General features: G+C 40.4%; 1 protein-coding gene across 3 annotated transcripts in view; it reads left to right on the forward strand.

Annotated features, from left to right (window-relative positions):
- The window catches only part of PARD3B (par-3 family cell polarity regulator beta), a 423,913-nt gene that overhangs the window by 319,982 nt on the left and 84,454 nt on the right, over positions 1 to 19,477 (forward strand). For all 3 annotated transcript variants that reach the window (XM_054830200.1, XM_054830201.1, XM_054830202.1), the window contains one exon: positions 3,330 to 3,440. In XM_054830200.1, the coding sequence (XP_054686175.1) occupies positions 3,330 to 3,440 (111 nt within the window). The remainder of the gene's footprint in view (positions 1 to 3,329; positions 3,441 to 19,477) is intronic.

Genomic DNA, 19,477 nt, shown 5'->3' on the forward strand with positions numbered 1-19,477 from the left:
GATCCATTTGTCTTCAGGTCTTCTAGTTATTTTTTTCCATTTGCTACATAAGGTTTTCAGAGTAACAATTCCAACAGATAGGAAGTTGAAGAGAATTTTGCTGTGCACATTATAGCAGAACAGACCTTTTAAAAATTTGTGTGCCATACATTTTTTTTCATTAATGTTTTTATTTTTCTGACAGTAGTATTAATACAGAAGGCAGATTTTACCACAATCCAATTATTTGTTGCCTGGAGAATTGGAAACTTAAAATCCTAAAGCCATTCGGTTTTCATAGAATTTTAACATGGATTAATTCCATAGTATAATTTTGACAATAGATTTTATCCTGTCCTTGTTCAAATCAGTGGAAGGCTTCACACTGATATCAGTGAGAACATGATCAAACCCAGCTGGGCAGCAAGTACTCTTACTTTTTTTTTTAATTCCTATAAGCAGTAGAGAACCATTAAGCCTGTAGTGCACAAACCCATGCAAAATTACAATGGGTGGAAGTTAATTTTATCATCAGAAGCTCATGGAAATTAGAACACATCAGTGAGCAGACCATAAATTTTAGGACATGTTGTATAAATTCAGACAGAGATGATACTGGGTTTTTTGTGGTTTAATGCTGTCTACTCTGTATTGCTCTTACCAGTGTTAAATTTTTTGCTGATTTTATTTTTTAATGTTTGTGCAAGACTTTTGTTGAGCTGAAAAACATATTACAATAATAATAAAAGAGAATAGATTTTTATGGTATAGCAATGTGCAAGAGAGGCCAAAAATCTGAACATTTCCCTAGCCTTGAGCTATATGCTGTACGCTTAGCGTAACAGGTAAAAATTGTAAGCCTGCACAAAATCCCATCTGAAGCCAAAAATAGCGAAAAAACCAAAAGTTGTTTTCATCAAGACCAACTCGCTATTCCCAATTTATAATTACACTGGAACTTGCCAATTTTATGGCAAGAGCAGCTCTACCAGCAAACACCACTGTTTTTTCTGAGAGTTGTCATGTTGGCAGTTATTACAATCAAAATTGTCACTTTATTTTATTTAAAATTTATTTCCCCAGTAAGCAAAAAATAATACCTAGACTTGAAAGGGACGTATGTTAAAGATTTTTTTTTTTACATTTCTCTTGAGTATGCAGCATATCCAACTTCAACTCCCTGCAGCAATACATAAATGCCCCAAAATAATGTTTTCAAAATCAATACATACTACAGTCAAATACGAGACTCCGCAAACCCATAATTGAAACTGTGGGAGAAAAGCAGGCAGCCTGAATATAAACAAAGTACCAGAGCTGGATTATGACCAAGATGCAAGTGCTAATACAGCCTCTCTTAAGAGAACTGCCTGGAAACCTTCCCAGCATGTCCGAGTGTTAGAAAGCAGGGGTGTTTCAGGTGCAGCCTGCTGGTGCTCATCCCCAGGCGATTTATTGTTTGGCTGCCTGACATCTGTGTAGAGAGCAATATATGCAGGGTTTCATCTAGTTTTTCTTTTTCACCTGGGTCGTCTCATATCTGTGAGCCCTTCTCACTTTGTATCTTCTCACTCTGCATGTACAACCTCTGTCTCTCTTGTGTTTCCCGACTGCTGCCTTCACTGCCGCCACCACTGCCCGCCTCTGACAGGGTTTGTGGCTCCACAGCCTCTTGGGACTGCCAGAACCCAGAAAGCAGCAGTGGAATCAGTGTGCTGCTCTATACTCAGGAAAAGCAAAAGCATGGAAAGTATCTGCTGTCTTTCTGGAAGCACAGAAATGAGTAGGGACCATAAAAAAGAATTGAAGATTGTTTGTAGACAAGATGTATGTATATTATGGTCAAAGGATACCTCAAAGAATATAAGACACCATCTATCTCTATTGACACACCTAAAAAAAGGGAAGACTAAACCATGCACTGAGATAAGACTCTTCATACTCCCCAGCACAGTCCATGGCAGAGCCCTGATAAAGCATCCCATGTTATTACCTGTAGTATTTGCCTGCCTTCTCATTAGCACCACACGTTATGTGCCTGCCTCTCACGCCAATCATTCCCTTTCTAACCAAGTTCTTGTTGTCTGGAAGACTTGCTGCAGAGTACCTAAGAACATCATATGACCACAAGCTCAGAATTATTGATTAAATTCACAAAAAATTTGGATCATTAGCTTATGAGCCTTACAGAATATTTGCAAGATTTCTGCTTTCATCAGAGGAGAAACCTCAAGTCAGTGATTTACAGCTGAAGTATACGCACAGTAGTTCAGCTGTTCCACTTGAGGCAATTTGGGCTGACGTGAAAAATAAAAAGCGTAAAAGAAAGATCACTGAGGCAACGCTGCAGACTTTCACAGGAGAGTTAACAGTTTTGAGTCAATTAGTCTGCAATATGGTATATGTAATGAAGAAATCCATTACTTTTCTTTACATTGTTGTTATGCATGCTAGGACACATTAATTTACATGGGAAGACACAAATTAATCATTTACTTGTGGAACTGAGAATTTCAAACTGGGAAAGAGGAGGGGAGGTTTTTATACTTTTTGGCCCATAATTCATGAGCACATTTGACATACTTGACCCCAGTATTCTAACTCCATCAGAAATGAAGGGTAGCTCCCCAGTTCAGTCACCTTTTATAGGCTGCATAAGCCAGACTAATGTTATGCATATTTGTACACTGTATAGAACAGTGGGACCCCCAAACTGATTGGGGTCTCTGGAGGACTTTCACAGCATACATATTACATGATAGTATATTACTAGGCAGAAAGAAGAACCCAGAAGTACTTTAAAAAAGAGCTGTTATGAACTATCTAGTTTTGTACTCTCAGAATAAAGCAAGGTTTTATTCTTTCCGATTGCATCCTCATTTAAACAAAGAACAAATCCTTAGATTAAGGCCAAATGTGAATGAGAGACAATAGTTACTGATAAGAGCAGAACACGTGGTCCAGTCTGGGTGCTGACACCACAGCAGCTGCATGTCGCTTTGAGAGCTGTCCTGTGGCAAGAAGAACCTTCAGCCTCTTTAAAATGTGCTGTATTAATAGTCCAGCCCTGCAGTGCCTTGCATTTCAGGTTTGGTGGGGCTTTTTGACTTTGCTTCAGGCAATAGTTTTTGAAAGGACAGGGTCCAAATAAATTTGTAACCAGTCCTTCCTATTGCAGATGGCCCGTTTAATACTTGTAACTTATTTTGCAGCGTGGGAAATTTATGAGTGACTAAGATAAAAACTCAGTGTTTTGATTGCCTAAAATTTCTGTGGTTTATGATAGATAAGTACTGTTTTTTCTTCTAGTAATTATTTCCTCCTGACTCCTTCCTTGTTATCTTAAACAGATTTGGAAAGAAAAAAGAAGATAAAAGTGGGAAAACAGATCAGAAGGTGAATCCAAAGCAAGGCATGCTTAAAGAGGAGGAGCTGGAGAAAATGAAAGATGAACGTGAAAGGTGAGTAAATGGTGGCAGCATCTTTGTTGATCAGATGAAAAACTTCAAAGCAAGGGATTGGTTGAAGGGACAGACAGGCAGCCTGACTGGAGGTGTCCCAGACTATGCCTGCTGGCAGGCAGGTCCAGGCAACGCAGAGCTTTAGACAGATGATCTGGCCGAGTTAGAGCTGCTGTATGACAGGAGCTTGTCTGTCTCCTGCAATTTCTGTGCACTTCACTCTAGAGGCTGCTATTCAGATCCCAACTTCTGCTAAGCTGGCAAAGATCAGTTCCTTCAAAACATGTTTCACCTCTGCCCATTCCCAAGACCAACTGACTTAGTAGTTTTTTCTCTGCTTCTCTAAAGTGAGAACCTCCTCCCTTCTCTCCTGACAGCCTCTGCTGTGTTTTCCAGCACTTCAGACCTCTTTGGCTTCAGTTGGCTGTGCCAAGTTTTTGTACTTGGGTGTGGTTTTTTTCTGCACAGTATTTGCTGGTTAGCCACGTATGGCAGAAATATCCACTCCACAAATGCTGAGTATGCCAAGAGACACCAGAAAGCAAGCAGGTTGAAATGGTTAAAATCAGTCTGAAGAGGCAGGGTTCTGCAAGCAGTGGGGTGGGTGAGATGGGCAAGGCAAGAAGCTGGGTGTGTGTCAGCTGTGAGTTTTCATGTTTCTGAGGTAAGGCTCTGAGACTGAAAGGAAAGGAACCACCGATGTGAATAAGCCCAGTTCTCTGTTTGTTTGTAAAATACTCCTTTTCCATGCCCAATCTTAGCAACTTCATTATCTTTCCAGATAAAGAGAATTTATAGTTTTCTGCTTTCCCCCATGTCCGCCCTTCAGGAACTGGGGACAGTTTGTAAGTGCTGACAAGGCTCAGCGAACTCCCCCTCTCCCTTTCCCAAACTCATCCAGATGTACTTCGTGGTATGCTGAAGAAGGTCTTTGTTTCTTTAACTTCTCTGCTGTCACAGAAGTTAGAGACCCATACACTCTGGCTCTCAAGAGGTGTCTGCAGTTGCTGTAAAACTTTCCAAGTTGTAGTCATATGGGTTGTCAGGGTATGGGGAAAGCTTTCAGAGCTCTCTTTCCTTCACTGGAGCATCCTGCTCGTGGGAGATGGAGTGGAAGCAGATATGGTTCCTTTTGGGCAGGCAGGGTCTTTCCACACGGGCCAGCCTATGTGGTGCTGCTCAGTGCCCGGGGAAAGACACTGCGCTTTGGTATGAGTCATGCTGTGCGTGGTCAGTCGTCGTGTAAGTGGTAGCTAATGGGTTTGATGGGGAACACAAATCCAAACCCCAACCCCTGGAAATCTGCTGCTGCTATGTACTGTTTTAAAAGCTAGTAAGGTATCCAGTTGCTGCAGTGCTGCTACTAGATATGCTTAGCCAGTGTTAAGTATTTAGTTCATCTAAGTTAAGGAGTGTCAGGAGAAACTTTGTACCATTTGTTTTAAAATTTCTGTGCCATGTCCTTGATTTTGCCAGATTGATGAGTGCCTTTATTTTAAACTGCTGACTCCCAATTTGGATACTGGCAATTTGAGAGGTATGTGTCCTTCATTTTAAAGAAGCCAGTGTCTTTTATTAGGATCCTGGCAAGCTAAGAAGCATGTATCCCATCTGTTAAAGGGCCAGTGTCATTTACTAAAATGTTGGCAGGCTGCAAGGAATGAACCCTTCTGTCTAGAGGTCTAACGTTCCAATTGGACAGAAGATAATTGTTCTTAATATTTCTTTAGCGTTGTATGCTTTTTCTTAAATTACAGTCACTGATTGACAGTAACTTGGTAAGGCTGCATTAGGAACTGGCAGCTCAATGTCTTCATCATTCTGGTTTCTCTAGTAATGATTTCAGTTTTGACCTGGAAGAGTTTGCAACTGAAATGGAGAACAGCAGGTGTGTTGAGAAGTGGATGAACCAAGATGATATTTTTAACTCACTTATTTAATTCTTCTATAATGCACGAGAATAGAAATATCACTTTTTTTATCAGATAATACATTTTATATGTTTGGGGGATTATAATTAAAAAATAAAAATAAAAAAGCAGAAGAGCAAAGAAATTTTCCCTTCGTTATCCTCAAAGCAATGCAACACATGCTGTAAAAACAAGCAATTTGCTTCAACTTTCTAAATTAAGTAAGAGCATGGCTGTATGTTTGCCCACATAAGACTATCTACAGGGTGACTATTGAACCCTTCTCGAGTTGATCATAGAACAGAAGAGACTTTATCTTTCCTAGAGGAAAATTATATAAGGAAGCTGGTTCTCTTATGTGGGTAAGAACTGTTTGGGAAATTGATTAAAATCAGTGGAAGGAAACATTACCTGGCTTGAAGCTAATTCAGTCCTTTTCTTAGTTGTTGACTGTTCACCTAGTGACGATGCTCAGTAAGACAGTGAAGACATGTTTTATAGCTCTGCCCCAAGATTTAGTAATTCTATAATGTAATTCAAGTCCAAGATTTTAATGCACATATTGGCAAAGAAAACCTTGTGGCACATCCACACCATAGATCTTCTGCTTCTATGACTTCACTAGCTGCAATCCTGCATACTTCGTCTCATATTTATAAAACCAAGCTTCACTGAAGCTTACTAGAAATAGGCATATTTTCAAATCTGTTTTTGTTGAGAGTGAAATGAGTATATGTTAAAACTACTAGGGATGTCATAGTAGAGCAGTAGAACTGTTGATAGAAATGTAGCATGTTTTGTCCCCTGATACCTGTGAACAAATCCTGTATTTAACAGCTTTAACAAAATATAAATTGCTTTTCTAACATTTAACCTTTCTAGAATTAACTCAAACATGTACCTAATTTTACCTTTCTAAGATTAGCTGTATAAGTAATTCTTGTTCAGATCCTCAATCCAATTATTACAATCTTAAAGTCAGGGTTTTGCTTAAACTTCAGTTTTCTTAAATGCTGACTGCCTAAATATTTCAGGATCTGTCATACTAACTGATACTATGATTCTTCATCTGATGGTCAAGCTGTCCGTTTTGGTTGCTAGTGGGAGAGGTCAGAGTAGTTGATTTTTGGGCTGGGTGTGACAGGATTAATGATCAAGTGCATTTCAACATCTTAGCAGCTGTGGACCTCGCATGGTTTTGGATGTTGGTTTTGCATGCAGTATATGCTTGGCAGCTCTCCAAAACCAGAATACTGTTCCAAGATCTCAGCTGAGAAATATTTTTCAGTAGGAAGTACATTTCCAGTTTACAGGAGTAGGTCATCTCTGAGTTTTGCAGAGTTTCTGAATTGGCATTGGATAGGTACGTTAGTATTTCACAGAATTCCAGGGACAGGCTTTCTGTAAAGGATGCAGTCTTCTTCCAGAAATTTTGACAAGATTTACAGATGTGCAGAAATGTCAGATGTATTCACTGCACAATTACGGGTTGGCTGTGCAGTACAAACTCAGTGACGCTGGCTCTGACAGGAAACATCAGATCTTACGTAGGTGTGTTGCATGAGCATAAGTCCATCGTGCTCAGAATAGGTTGGATTTCCTGCCTGCACAGAGAAGGAATTGTACGGTGTATGTGCAACAAGTCTGGCACATCCAGAATGTGTCAGAGCTAGTAGGCGTATGCAGACAGAGTATACAGCACTCACTCTGTAGTGCAGATGCTTCCCAAGAGATTGGACTTGCTTGCACATTGGTACTCGGCATAGATTTGCCTGGCAACCCCTTTTATGGGCTGCCAAGTTTCAGATTTGAACCTCAAAAAGTGAAAATAAATTTAGTATTTCTCTAGCCTAGTAATTTCTATTTCCATTCCACATTGTCCTATTCTCAGTTTTCAGTACAACTCTCTGTGCTGCCTTGTAGCTGCAGTTCTCTGAAGCAGCTCCACATCCTGCACTGAAATGCTGACATCATCATTTTTTTACTGCTTGTGTTCCCTAGCAATCCCCACCAAGATCAAGGTCTCATTGTGCTCGTTGATGTTAGGGAAGCTTGGGTCTGACCCCAAGCACTTACGCTTGAGGTAGAAGAGAGAAAATCTGGCAGGGGAAAAAAAAAACCAAAACATCCTGTGGGTGGGAATCTGACGTGCAGGCAGTGCAGCTGCTTGTCCAGGTTCCTAAAAAGTCCCTGTCAGGCCAGGAATTTGTTCCAGACCTCAGCCCCAGGCCTCTTTTTTTGTCAAAGCCAGTACTTTATTATATGACCACTACTTCTGCAAGCATCAAGTGGTTAACAGGAACTTAGGATGTTAGGTGTTCCTTGCTTAGTAATAGCCTTATCTGTGTCCAATTGAATATGAATTTGGCACCTCTTCTAAATTTCACTATTTTTCTTCTTCTCCCCCTACCTCCCTTAGCTTTCCTTGTGCCACAGCGATGCGGTGTCGCTGAAACTTGACTGGAGAAAGGCAGAAGTTCATGACACAGATAGTTCAGGAGGACTGACTTAACTGGTGATACAGTTCTCTGAGGTGGTGGTTTGTCCTTCCTGACACAAGCCAAGTGGTTCATTGGACTGAGGCCCTATTTTAAATAAACTCTTCATTTTGTTCATGCTTCAAAGAGTTTGGCTGCAATAAAGCATGTGCTCCAAAGGTCTAGAATCTGCCCATAAAAGGAAAAAGCAAATGCTATGTCTGAGGTTTATTTTGATCAAGCTGACTCAAATCTGTATTTTTAGTGTGTTCTGTGTAAATTACTCAGAATTTATCATTTTAACAACAAGATGTTCGCTACATTACTAAATCCTGGAAGAGATCCTCTCTTTTCTTTTCCTCAAAACAAGATTTCTTTTCCTCCATCTTTTTCCTGCTTGCTTGAGGTTGCCTTTTCATTTTCTAACGTTTGAAAATCATTGTAAAACAAACTGGATAAATATATTAGGCACTTGAGTTTTACATATAATAATTTGTTTGCCTTTCAAATGCAAATAGAGTGACTATCAATTGAAAGAAAACTATTTTTTCCTGTTTGTTTAGGACTATTTTACTGGAATATTCCTGCTGAGACCAAAGTCTCTCTCCCAGCAGAGTTGAACATTTCCTTGACATTAGAATAAAATGTCACAAAATGAAGCGCCTTGTTGAAAATGGGGTGATTTTAAAAAGTAGCATGTGAGTTGGTGAGTAAGGAGGCACTCTGTGTAAAAAATAATACTCTGCACTTGTTCATAGGAGTTGTACATTGTTGTTTTATTAAAACAGCCTTGATTTTGTAGTCCTTATTGGAATTAATTGAGGAATATTTTTTTTAATAGTATTAAGTTTTTGAGTATAGTGTTAAGAGAAGCAGAAGGAATATCTGGCCCTTGCTTTCTGAACATCTGAACTGAATGCTTAAGTTACAGTGAATCTCAAGTTTGGGTCAAATTAAATGGTTTCAGTTTTTATATTAAAGACTGAATTTCCTTTACTTTTCAGAAACCTTCCAGCAACTGAAGAGCGTTTCTCTCTTGTCTTATCATCTCTGATGCTTGTTGCCTGTTCCCATAGTTAAAAAAATCAATACATATGTTTTTGATATTTGGCAAACAGAGGTTTAATTTTGCAGCTGCAAGATCCCTGTATGAAGGGAATGCATCTTACAGAAATAAAAACATTTAGAGACCACTTATATATGAGAGAATACTTGTGAGTGAAACTCCATTCCATTTCTGTCAGCATTTGTTTCATTATACTTAATTACAAACAATTTGTACGTTACTGGAAATTAAAATTAAAGCAAGAATAGCAGCACGCATGGCAGTGTGGTAGAAAAGCCAAATTGTTTTGAATCAAAAGTTGAAACTCAGACTGTTAGAAAAATCAAAATATGATTTTTTTAAATGTGTAGTACATCTTAGAGCACGCTTATACACACACACATAGTTGCCGACCTCGTGTAGCTTTTGTGCCTGTGTTATCCACTTGCCAAGTCTAAAAGCATTATTATGGCTGTTTATAGTTCATGTTGATCTCTGATAAAATGTTGGTAATGGCTCACTCAAGCTCTGTGCTAAACCACTTGTTTTTGGGACTCCTGAGCTTGTGCATGGTTATTTATTAAGGGTTAATCCAACATGGTATATCTGTTCATTGAGTATTCCTGACTTTGCAGCACAGCCAGGTCCTGTGGTTTAGACAAAATAAAGCGTTGGATGTGATCCCAGTTTTAATACTCCCAATTTATTATAACCATTGAACCCTGATCAGATCACGGATTGGATTGGATCCCAGTTTTTTAAATGTCCCAATTTATTGCTGGCTTGCAACCCTGATAAGAATACATATTTGATTAAGGCTTCAGTTTTCAAAAATTCCAGTTAATTACTTCTAGATTCTTATTAGATCATAGCTGTGTAGTATGGTATGTTGAAGTTATGAAAAAATTACTGGATGATGTTGCACAGGTCAAGGTTGTAGTTTCATTTTGTGCTGACAGTATGAAGTTATCAGATTTCTGTTTATTACTGTGGCAGCACTTGCACTGGACAGGAGGACAGATTAATCCCAACCCATTGATTCTGAATGATTCTCATTTTAGATCTGCTGCTGCTCTGCATACCAGAACATGTAATAAAAGCCTACCGTGGAACACTGACAGATTGATGGTTGGTTATGAGTAGCTGAGGTAGATGGGTCTCACCTACCTTTCACAGGTTGTGATGTGGCATTTAGAACCAAGTAGCAATTTTTGAGCTGCTTCATGTGGCTAATCCACCGCTGGAGGACGTTTTTAAGACAACGTTAGGCTGAGAGTTGGCCCCAGATTGTCCTAGCTCAAGAACATTAAGAATTGAGGATAACAGACTGGCACATGGAATTGGCCTTTTTCTTTAACTATGGCAGTACTATTCCAGGTATTGGAGCACTTTCCAGGTGTCAGAGCCATGCCCTCTAAATTTCAGCCCCCAAATTCTCATCCAAGCCATTTAGGGTCCTTGGTTTGCCCTTCACTGAAGCACTGGTTTCACTTTGCTCTGGAGACCAGCTTTCACAAGCTCTGCCGCCTGCCCACCTAAAAGGTCAGAGCAGCTCAGGGGCAATGGCCTGCCTCTTTCTGGCATAAATGGGCTAATGTGTTGTTCTTTTCTGTATATATGAGGGTTTTATTACTTGATTTTTTTTTTTTTAAAATTACACTGTAAAACAGAAATACTGCTGTTAGAAACTTTTTTACAGGCCAAACTAATAAAGTGAAACTGGCCAGCGTACTAGCCAACCCAGGAAATAGAGTGCTTTCTAGGAGACAAGCTAATCTGGCCTAGGAATTTCTTTGATGCAGTACTGAATGTAGGTCAGCTCTTGCCTACACCAAAATCAATAAGGGCATAACAATGACTTGGAAGCTGCATTTCATTCATTGCCCGTCCATATGTGATTTATGACAGTCTATCATAAAGCTTTGGCATGCACTTTGAAGTAGTGCCACAGCACAGAATTCCTGTTCTCAGACTCCCTTACCTACAGCATAAATTGAGAGTACAACCATGGGGATAGGCAGGCAGGTGGGAAACTGGTTTGCATGCGTAATTCTCCATAGTGATCTTAAACCAAAATACCTGAAAGTCTAAAAGCTTTGTCTGCTTAGTCAAAGCTGAGTTTTGCTTTCTAATCCAGGTTAATTAGAAACAACCTGTGAATCCCAGACTAACAGATGGAGACTGTTCCTGCTCTTGAACAGAGAGATTCCGTTCAATAGATTCCAGGTTCAATGTAGAATAAAGAAATGTGCATGGAATATCATATCCCACAGAGCTAGACTTGCTCCTTCCACTACTAAGATTTCATTCAAGCGAAGGCATAATGTTTATGCAGTTGCAGAGATGGTTGTGCAAACTCATGAGATCTCACTAGCTAAGTGGAGCTCCAAATATCTGTGCAGGAGATGTTCCAAGAATACCCACTTACTGAAGGAGGCGGCCCCGGGGACTCAGTATGCGTCAATCTTCCTGGGTCTGTTCTGAGCTATGTTACGGCACCTGGTTGTGGATGTTGGGTTTTCATGAGGTGTCAAATCAATGTTGTGTCTTCCCATGGTCATTACAGTGTCTCTGTTGTTTTTCTTAAGACAGTGTTACAATCCTCGGTGGTTTTGACTGTTATCTACTACAGCAATAGCTGGAAATGAAGCTAGTCGGTGGCACTGAATAAGTTCATAGACTGATGTCTCTCTCTTCCCATAGTTTTTCTGCAGGTATACTGCAGTTACTTTATACTTGTTCACTGTTTATCTGATGAGCTTCTCTGAAATAATTTGCTTGATGACTTGGTGGGTAAGGAATCTGTGGCTTTAACTGCAATCGGTATTGTTTCTATCCCTGACATTAAGTTCCCAATGACTAAAATATAAGCGAAGTTAAATCTTGCTTTCTAGGAGTATTCTATTATTTTGATTCTCTTTTCATGATTATTTGTTCCAGAATGAGCTCGTGTTAGCAAAAGGGACTCAGGTATGATGTGCACATCACCTTACTTTTTTAACGGAAAAGTACAAATCACAGCAGCCTGAGAATTCCTTTAAATCAGTGTTGAGAACTAGGCCTGCAACTTACCTATGGTCTGCAAAGTCCCTGCAGACTCAAAGCCATTTTGCAGGAGGAGCTTGGAGCTCTTAAAGGCATCAGAACATCTCAGGTGAAAGATGCCAAAGTAATTTTGACAAACCTGGAATAACTCTGCTGTCTAATCCACATTGTCACAAAACAAGGAACATCGTGTTGACAGGAGGCTGAGCAACCTGATCTGTGCAGTCAGCCTTGCTTTCGGCAGGAGATTGAGCAGGGTGACCTTCAGAGGGTTCCTTCCAACCTAAATTTTTTTATGATATTATCACTTCAAAAAATAACTCAGGATAGTTGTGAGTAAAAAAAAAAAAATCACATAATGTAGTAAAATAAAGAATATATTTGACTTTTCCAATAGTTGGCTTTCCATAATCTGCTGCATTTCACCCAGTGTACAACTAATATGGACAAGAGAGAGGCAGAAAAACTTCCTCAGATTTAACAGCAAAGGTAAAATCCTATTCTCATTGAAGTTCACGGGGTGGGGAAAAATGCACTGACCTCATTAGAGCCAGGATTTTCTTTACAGGGCAGGATCCTGTGTAAGTTGGTAATCACTCCCTGTCACCTCTGAAATAAATGGAAGAACATTAAGACCTTGGTCTTGTCTATCCAAAGCTCTCACTCCTCATTTTGTGGTATGAAAGGGTTATGTTTCATCTTCAGTTTGTCATAATCTTAAATTTTATGGTCAGTGTAGCTCTGTCTCCTTCCTAGGTTTTTCTTTCCTCCGTTTCTTTACTTACAACCCTCCAAAGGCAGCTCCTTTGGTCAGTTTAGCAGTATATGGGAGGTATGGGGTAGTTTTCTAGAACAGGCAATATTTTATGTTTAACCCTGGTGGTTTTGATCATTGGGCAGGTTAATGCTTGTTGTAAGATGTATCTTGTTTAGCTTGAGTTACAGTCTCTTACTCCCTTGAATTTGTGGCTTGCCTTTTTTATTTCTGAGACTGTTTCTGTTCTTGTTCACAATTACAGATACTAATTATGGGGGAGAAGATGTTCAAATCCAGCACAATAGAATGAGCTGGAATGAAGAAACACTTGCATAGCTTATGGGGAAGATGTTTTCAACAAATATTCCTCCATTAGAATACCCTGAAAGATAATACTAAATTAGATATTGTCTGAGTCTTGATGAGTCCATATCAGATATCCTCAATTTACTGGCAAGAAGTGGATTTTTATTTTATTTTATTAAGCTCTGAGACTTGCCTGCCTCTAGAGTTTTCCTAGGTGATAGTTGAAAAAAATACAGATGAGTCTTTTCCTGATAAAAAATGCAGGTTTGAATAAGATCATTAATGTCATTATAGACCATGCCTGTCTGAAAAATTATTATGAAATAAAAAAAAAAATTAAAAGCACTGTACTGAAATTATCTCCTCAGATATTCAAGTGAAATATACCCATTCCCATCAGTGATTATGGCTTATGAATATCTGAGGGCAGGATGTATTCAGTTCACTATTATGTAAATGAATGAAAATACAAGATTTTAGTTACCAAAATATATTTTGCTAGCAGCTAGGAAGGAATTAAAACATTAAACCCAATGGAAATCTAAGTGACCTCCTGCAGAAATAGGCTGCTTTCCTTTAGACAACCTGTTTCTCAATATATGTATGAATTAGGTAAATGAGAGACAAAAGCAGAAATGTTATGTAAAATCACAGTTGAAGTATTAAGATACTAAATCAGATGTAAATTGAGTAATTGTTGCGGTATGTAGATCTCGGGGAGAGTCACATGAGTGGTGGAAAAAAGCAATGCAGCAGCTTTTATTCTGCTGTTCACAAGGAAAAACCAAATGAGTGGAAGCATGTTCAGCATCTCAATGATCTCAAAAGACTTAAAGGATCAGGTCCTTTTTCAGAGTTTAGGTATACCTCAAACTGATTGTGTGCACACTTGCTTACCTTCTCTTACTCTGCTCCTCTTACAGCAAACAGAATAGAAATTATTCTAAAAGACCTGTGGCCCTGTTTCTGTTACATGTTTTGTCTTTGCTTGTTACTTGTCCATTTCCCCTGGAAACATCTTTCATTGACTTAGCCAGCATCTTACTCATTCATGTACCTGTTTGCGCTTGCACAAAGTCTGTTGCTTTTAATCTACCATACAAGAAATGTTGCTGTATTCATCTGCAGTATAAAACAGGGTCCCTTTGTGAAATATGCTGGTTTGGTTAGCAGCTGCATTTTCCGTCCTGTGTTTGACTACTTAGACAGGCACCTTGGGGCTCTGCTCAGTGTGAAGCCCATGGTCAGTGCATGGTAAATTAAAAAATGTTGCATCACTTTTACACTTTCCCTGGAAAGTTAGAAGAAACGGGATGACCCAGAGCTCATGGGGAGTGCAAAGAAGGGGGAGTTCAGACACCTCAGGAAAGGTTGTGCTTTTTTGTTTTGAGTCTATTTTGGTCAGTTTTGCCCATCCAAAACTGTTCCGATGTGAAGTGCAGCATTGCGGCTCTCGAGTAAAGACAGCCTGCGGTCTCTCCTGGGCCAAGCTTCCCACCTGCAGTTTTTGCCCTGTGGCCAGATGTAGTAGCTGTTGATGCCACTGAGTTGGGCAGCGGGCGCCGTGTCCCTCGCTGGGGGCTGGCAGAGGACATGCAGCTTCATTTTTGTCCTGATCCAAGGGGATGGGTTGTTAGACTGACTCACTGTGCAGAGCCCCTTTAGAGCTAGGGCTGGTGTTGGGTCTCCAGAACAGCAGGCTGGGCTGCATCCAGGATCATGCTGTCTCTTCCCCATTGAAGGTAGTCTTTGGATTCCACAGCTTTTAATGACCCTGGCCTTCTTTGGGCTACTGTGCTGGTAACATGAAGTCCTGCGTTTTAATTTTCACAGAGGCTTAGAGCACTGGTTTTAGAAGTTTCAGCATTTTCTTGTTCCCCCCTCACAACCCAGCCACCCACCCAGCTTCCACCTGGTGGGCCAGGAGATGAGGAGTATCTCTTATGGCTTTTCCTAGCCCTCTCATTCCATTCCCAAAAGCATTTCTGGGTCTGGTCCAAAAGTCCCTTCTGCTCAGCTCTTCTGGAGTTTTCTTGAGGTGGTCCATATCCCTTCCTGCAGCTGCCTCGCTCTGCGTGCGCTGCAGTCTTTTAAGCCAGCTTTTGCCTGTCAGTATCTCTGTCACTGATGTCAGGCTAAAGCGTTTTACATTGTGTTTGTCACAGGCGGCGAATACATATGTGGTCATTGACAGTAGCTCAGCAGAAACACAATAACTTGTTAAGCCACAGTAACTCAATCGTGTGTCTGAGCTGCAGCTGGAAGGAGCTGTTTGGGCTGTTAACCCTTTCGTGGCTGCTGCGCTCTAGGTTTGTGCATCTTTTCATGTCTTAGTACGTGAGAAATCACCATATAGGATTTGTGTGGATATGTCAGACAGGAAGATTGTTTGAAGGAGAAATGAGAGCGTTTCCTTGATTTATAGCCCTGGGGATATGCTACTGAACAGTATGTGAGGTGTAGAGAAGCGTTTTCAAAATACCATGTCCCACTTCCAGAAGTACATTAGGTGTATAGGATCCTGTCTTCATTTGACATGTACAAATAGGATGCAACATGTTTTGGAAATATACCTATAGTTCTACTGAGGTTATATATTTTATCAAACTATATTTTTTTACTGAAATTATTTGTTGTAGAGAAAGGTTCTAGTGATAGCTAGCAGGTCTTGAAAGCAACAGAGAAGATTGGGGTAGGATATGTGTTTGGATGCTATTGAGAAAAAGGTGGGTCACAGGAAGAAAAAAAAAAGCAGCATTGCTTGATACAGCACTTCTGTTGCCTGTCCTCTGGCTCCTTGTGTGCAAAGGTTGTGTTTTTACAGAAACACAGCTAAGGGATGTAGTTGTCGTGCAGTGATTTAACTTGAGAGCATGGTGCTCAGGTGGCGGAAGAGAGCAAGCAGAACTGATATGGGATACCCAAAAGGAAATATATCTAACTTCCCTTCATTCTGTGTGAGTTTTTCTTTTCCCTTTCCCTCATCAGGAAGTTTCTACAAACTTTAGTGCTACGCTGAATTGTTCAGATGGTGACCTGTGCCTCTCCTCGTCTCTGGTTTCACTGCCAGCATCGTGGTGCTGAGTGACATTTTATCTTTTGTCACAGTTTTGCACCAGTTGTTTAACCAGACCCATCCTGTGCTGTGAGTTTGGGGTTCTCTTGTAGTAATTGTTTGTTCGTAATAACTGTAAGCTGTTTGCTGTGATAGTTGTGTTGATTTGGAAGATTTTATTTATTTATTGTGATTGGGAGTAAAGATATTTCTGTTTCAGATAGGGAGAAATGCAGAGGGAGGTGCAGAAATGGTAAAGGACTGGAGTGGGATGTAGCAGAAGTAGCCTGCTTAGCAGGGTTGACAGAGCATTAGAGGAGCGATGGAAGGAACAGCACATTTTTTTGCACCTCAGTAAAGAATTCCTGGGCACCTACTGGTATGTGCTATAGAAAAGTTAGCTTTAAAACAGGGTGAAAACATGATACTGAAATACAGTGAGGATATTTAAAACTTCACAAAAATGTGAAGAAAATTGAAAAATGAAAAACAGAAGAGAAGGCATGGAAGGACAGGTAAATAGAAAGAAAGAAAAACCAGCCATCTGATATATTGTTTCCCTGTATTTGAACATTTGGATTGAAATGAAAAAGAGATCACTGAGCAAATTTTATAGATTTGTGTGGAAGAATAAAAAGGAAATAAGAAATATTAATGCAGTTATAATAACCATATTGAAAAGATGAAACATTGATCATGAAGAATTTCACATAACCTGATATTGACTGGTCTGTATAATATAGAATGGAAATAATTGTTCTTGAGCAGGTTCGACATACAATAGTGGCAGCGATTGAAGATTGGATTCAGAAGGAGAAGTTGAAGAAGCTAGGCTTATTCACAGGAACAAAAGAAAATTGTGGTGACCTAATTCCAGCGTTTGTTGTGCAGAATATACCAGTATTGATAGCAGGACAAATTACTCGCACTGTCAGACATGAAAGCAAGTGTCACGTGATGCTGCTGTGCTTTGCTACTCTTGCTTTCAAATAGGTCTTAAATACCGAGGGGATAGGTGATGTATTGGTCCAAAGAACATTATGGCTCACCATTTTCTGAGAAACTGCTGTGATTCTTCTCGGGACTGTGCCCCATGCCTTCTGCACTGGTGTGTGATAAGACCATTCCTTGAAAGGCAGTGTCCTCCCATTTTTCTGCCTGTATCATCCCACACGGACCTGTGCCATGAAACTTGTACCTCATAAGATACATTCGTGCACTGAAGTCTGTGTTTATGCTTTTTTGGTCACTAATTGGGGGTGAAGCCCTCCACAGTTTTCCAGGTTTTTAAGAACATTTGGTGCTTTTTCAGAGTTAATCTGCAAGACAGCAACAGTCTCAAAGTGCTTTATGCGTTTTAATAGAAGAAGAGCAGGATAATTGGGGGCAAGGACTACTACCGAACTGATGGTTATTGGGTGCAGCAGCTAACAGTTACTTGAGTGATTTTTTAAATTTTTTTTTTCAACGAGGAAGTGCCTTTGTTTTTACATTTCTGACATAGTCCCATGTGGGACATGTAAAATATTAATCCTTCTGCAAGAGAGTTTCTCTTGAAGTGCCCATATGTATAATAGATGGAAAACAGCAGCATAGACCTCCCTCCCTGCCTCGTTGATGTCTGAGGCTTTATTTACAATCAAAATCCACCCCTGTCCTTGTAGCATGAGGAGTGCTCTTGGATGGTGAGCTACCTGAAAAGGCTGGTTTTTACGTGAATGGACCAAGCGAGAACTTTGCCCCAGATTCCTTTCTGTGAACGATTAATGTGGTGTTTCGCTCACGGACACAAGCAGACTGGCTCCCTCCACCACTCCCTGCTGCATAATCTCTCTTATCTTTATTCACAAACCCTTGGAGGATAAAGGCTTTGCACACGTTCAGCTGCTCTCTAATTATTACTCATTTGCTAGCAATGGTTTGTGGTTTAGGTAGAAATGCAAGCTGACCACTGCTTTTTAGTTTGTTTTCATATACAGCTCCTCAGTGTTGACTTTCTTCCCATGCCATTGTCCATTGCTTTATGAATAAAAGCATGACTTTTACCAAGGTCTGTACCAGTGTCACCATTAGTTTTACAAAGAATAAGTTGTATGTCCCATTGTTCTGCAAATGCCGTTAAACTCTCACTGTCCTGAGAAGCCATCAGCCAGCTAAGCCAGTACAATCGGCAGTAAAATGAGAGAATATGTACCTTACTAACCGAATTTATCACCTACTGACACCAGGCTATGTCCTCCATAAGATCCTCCAGTAAAATCTCCCATGTGGACAGAGTCAGAATTGTGCAGAACCAAAGGCTTATTTTGAAGTCTGCGACTTCTTCAAGATACTGCCTTACCCTGGGTGAGGTTGCACTTGAGGATAGTGCCTGTCCTGACCCAGGCCACCATTTGAATTCAAAGTAGGGAGCGTGTGTGGCATGAAAACCTGAAGCAAAAGAGAAGTGGAATGACGGTTACAGGAGGAGGAGCTGATTGTACAGGGAAGGGAGCTACAGGGTGAAAAAAGGAGAAATTCTTCGGAATTCCTAGGAAGCCACAGTGTAGAAACCTGAGAGGTTTTAAGGATTAGATGGATTGCAGCTCATTTTTTCTTATTATCCTTTCATCTCTAGGAAGTACTATAGTAGATTACATTAAGTCTTTGAGTATTTTTAATGATATCTGAAGAAAAACTAAAGAAAATGAACTAACTGGGCTGGGATCAGGAACTTGAGGAAAAGCAGAAGTGGTGTGTTAGGAAGATATTATTCTCTCACATGGTCTTTATATTAAAATATTTGATAGAATCATAGAATATCTCAAGTGGAAGGGACCCATAAGGATTATCAAGTCCAACTCCCTGCTCCTCGCAGGACTACCTAAAACTAAACCATATGACTAAGAGCATCGTCCAGACACTCCTTGAGCTCTGACAGGCTTGGTGCCATAACCACTGCCCTGGGGAGCCTGTTCCAGTGACTGACCATCCTCCCAGTGGTGAACCTATTCCTAATGTCCAATCTGAACTTCCCTGATGCAGCTTCATTCCCTTTCCTCATGTCCTGTCACTGGTTGCCAGAGAGAGATCAGCACCTCCCCTCCGCTGCCCCCCTTGAGGAAGGTGTAGGCTGTGATGACATCACCCCTCAGCCTTCTCTTCTCCAGGTAACCTGAGCTGCTCCTAAGTCTGGCCCTCGAGGCCTTTTGCTATCTTGGTCACCCTCCTCTGGACACACTGATATTTGATGTCCTCCTTACATTGAGGAGCCCAAAACTGCACACAGTACTTGAGTGCTAGAGAGGAGGAAGGTCATCTGCTTCACTGAGAGAAGGCAGAGCAGGTAGTGGGCACCCTCCCTGACTACCAAGGACTGTATCATACATGGGCTCGTCCTGCTGTAAAGTGTGACTACATCATAAGTGTTAAAAACTAGCATCACCTCTAGATATGTCCTAAC

The sequence above is a fragment of the Grus americana genome, chromosome 6, assembly GCF_028858705.1.
Source record: "Grus americana isolate bGruAme1 chromosome 6, bGruAme1.mat, whole genome shotgun sequence".
NCBI classification, from domain to species: domain Eukaryota; kingdom Metazoa; phylum Chordata; class Aves; order Gruiformes; family Gruidae; genus Grus; species Grus americana.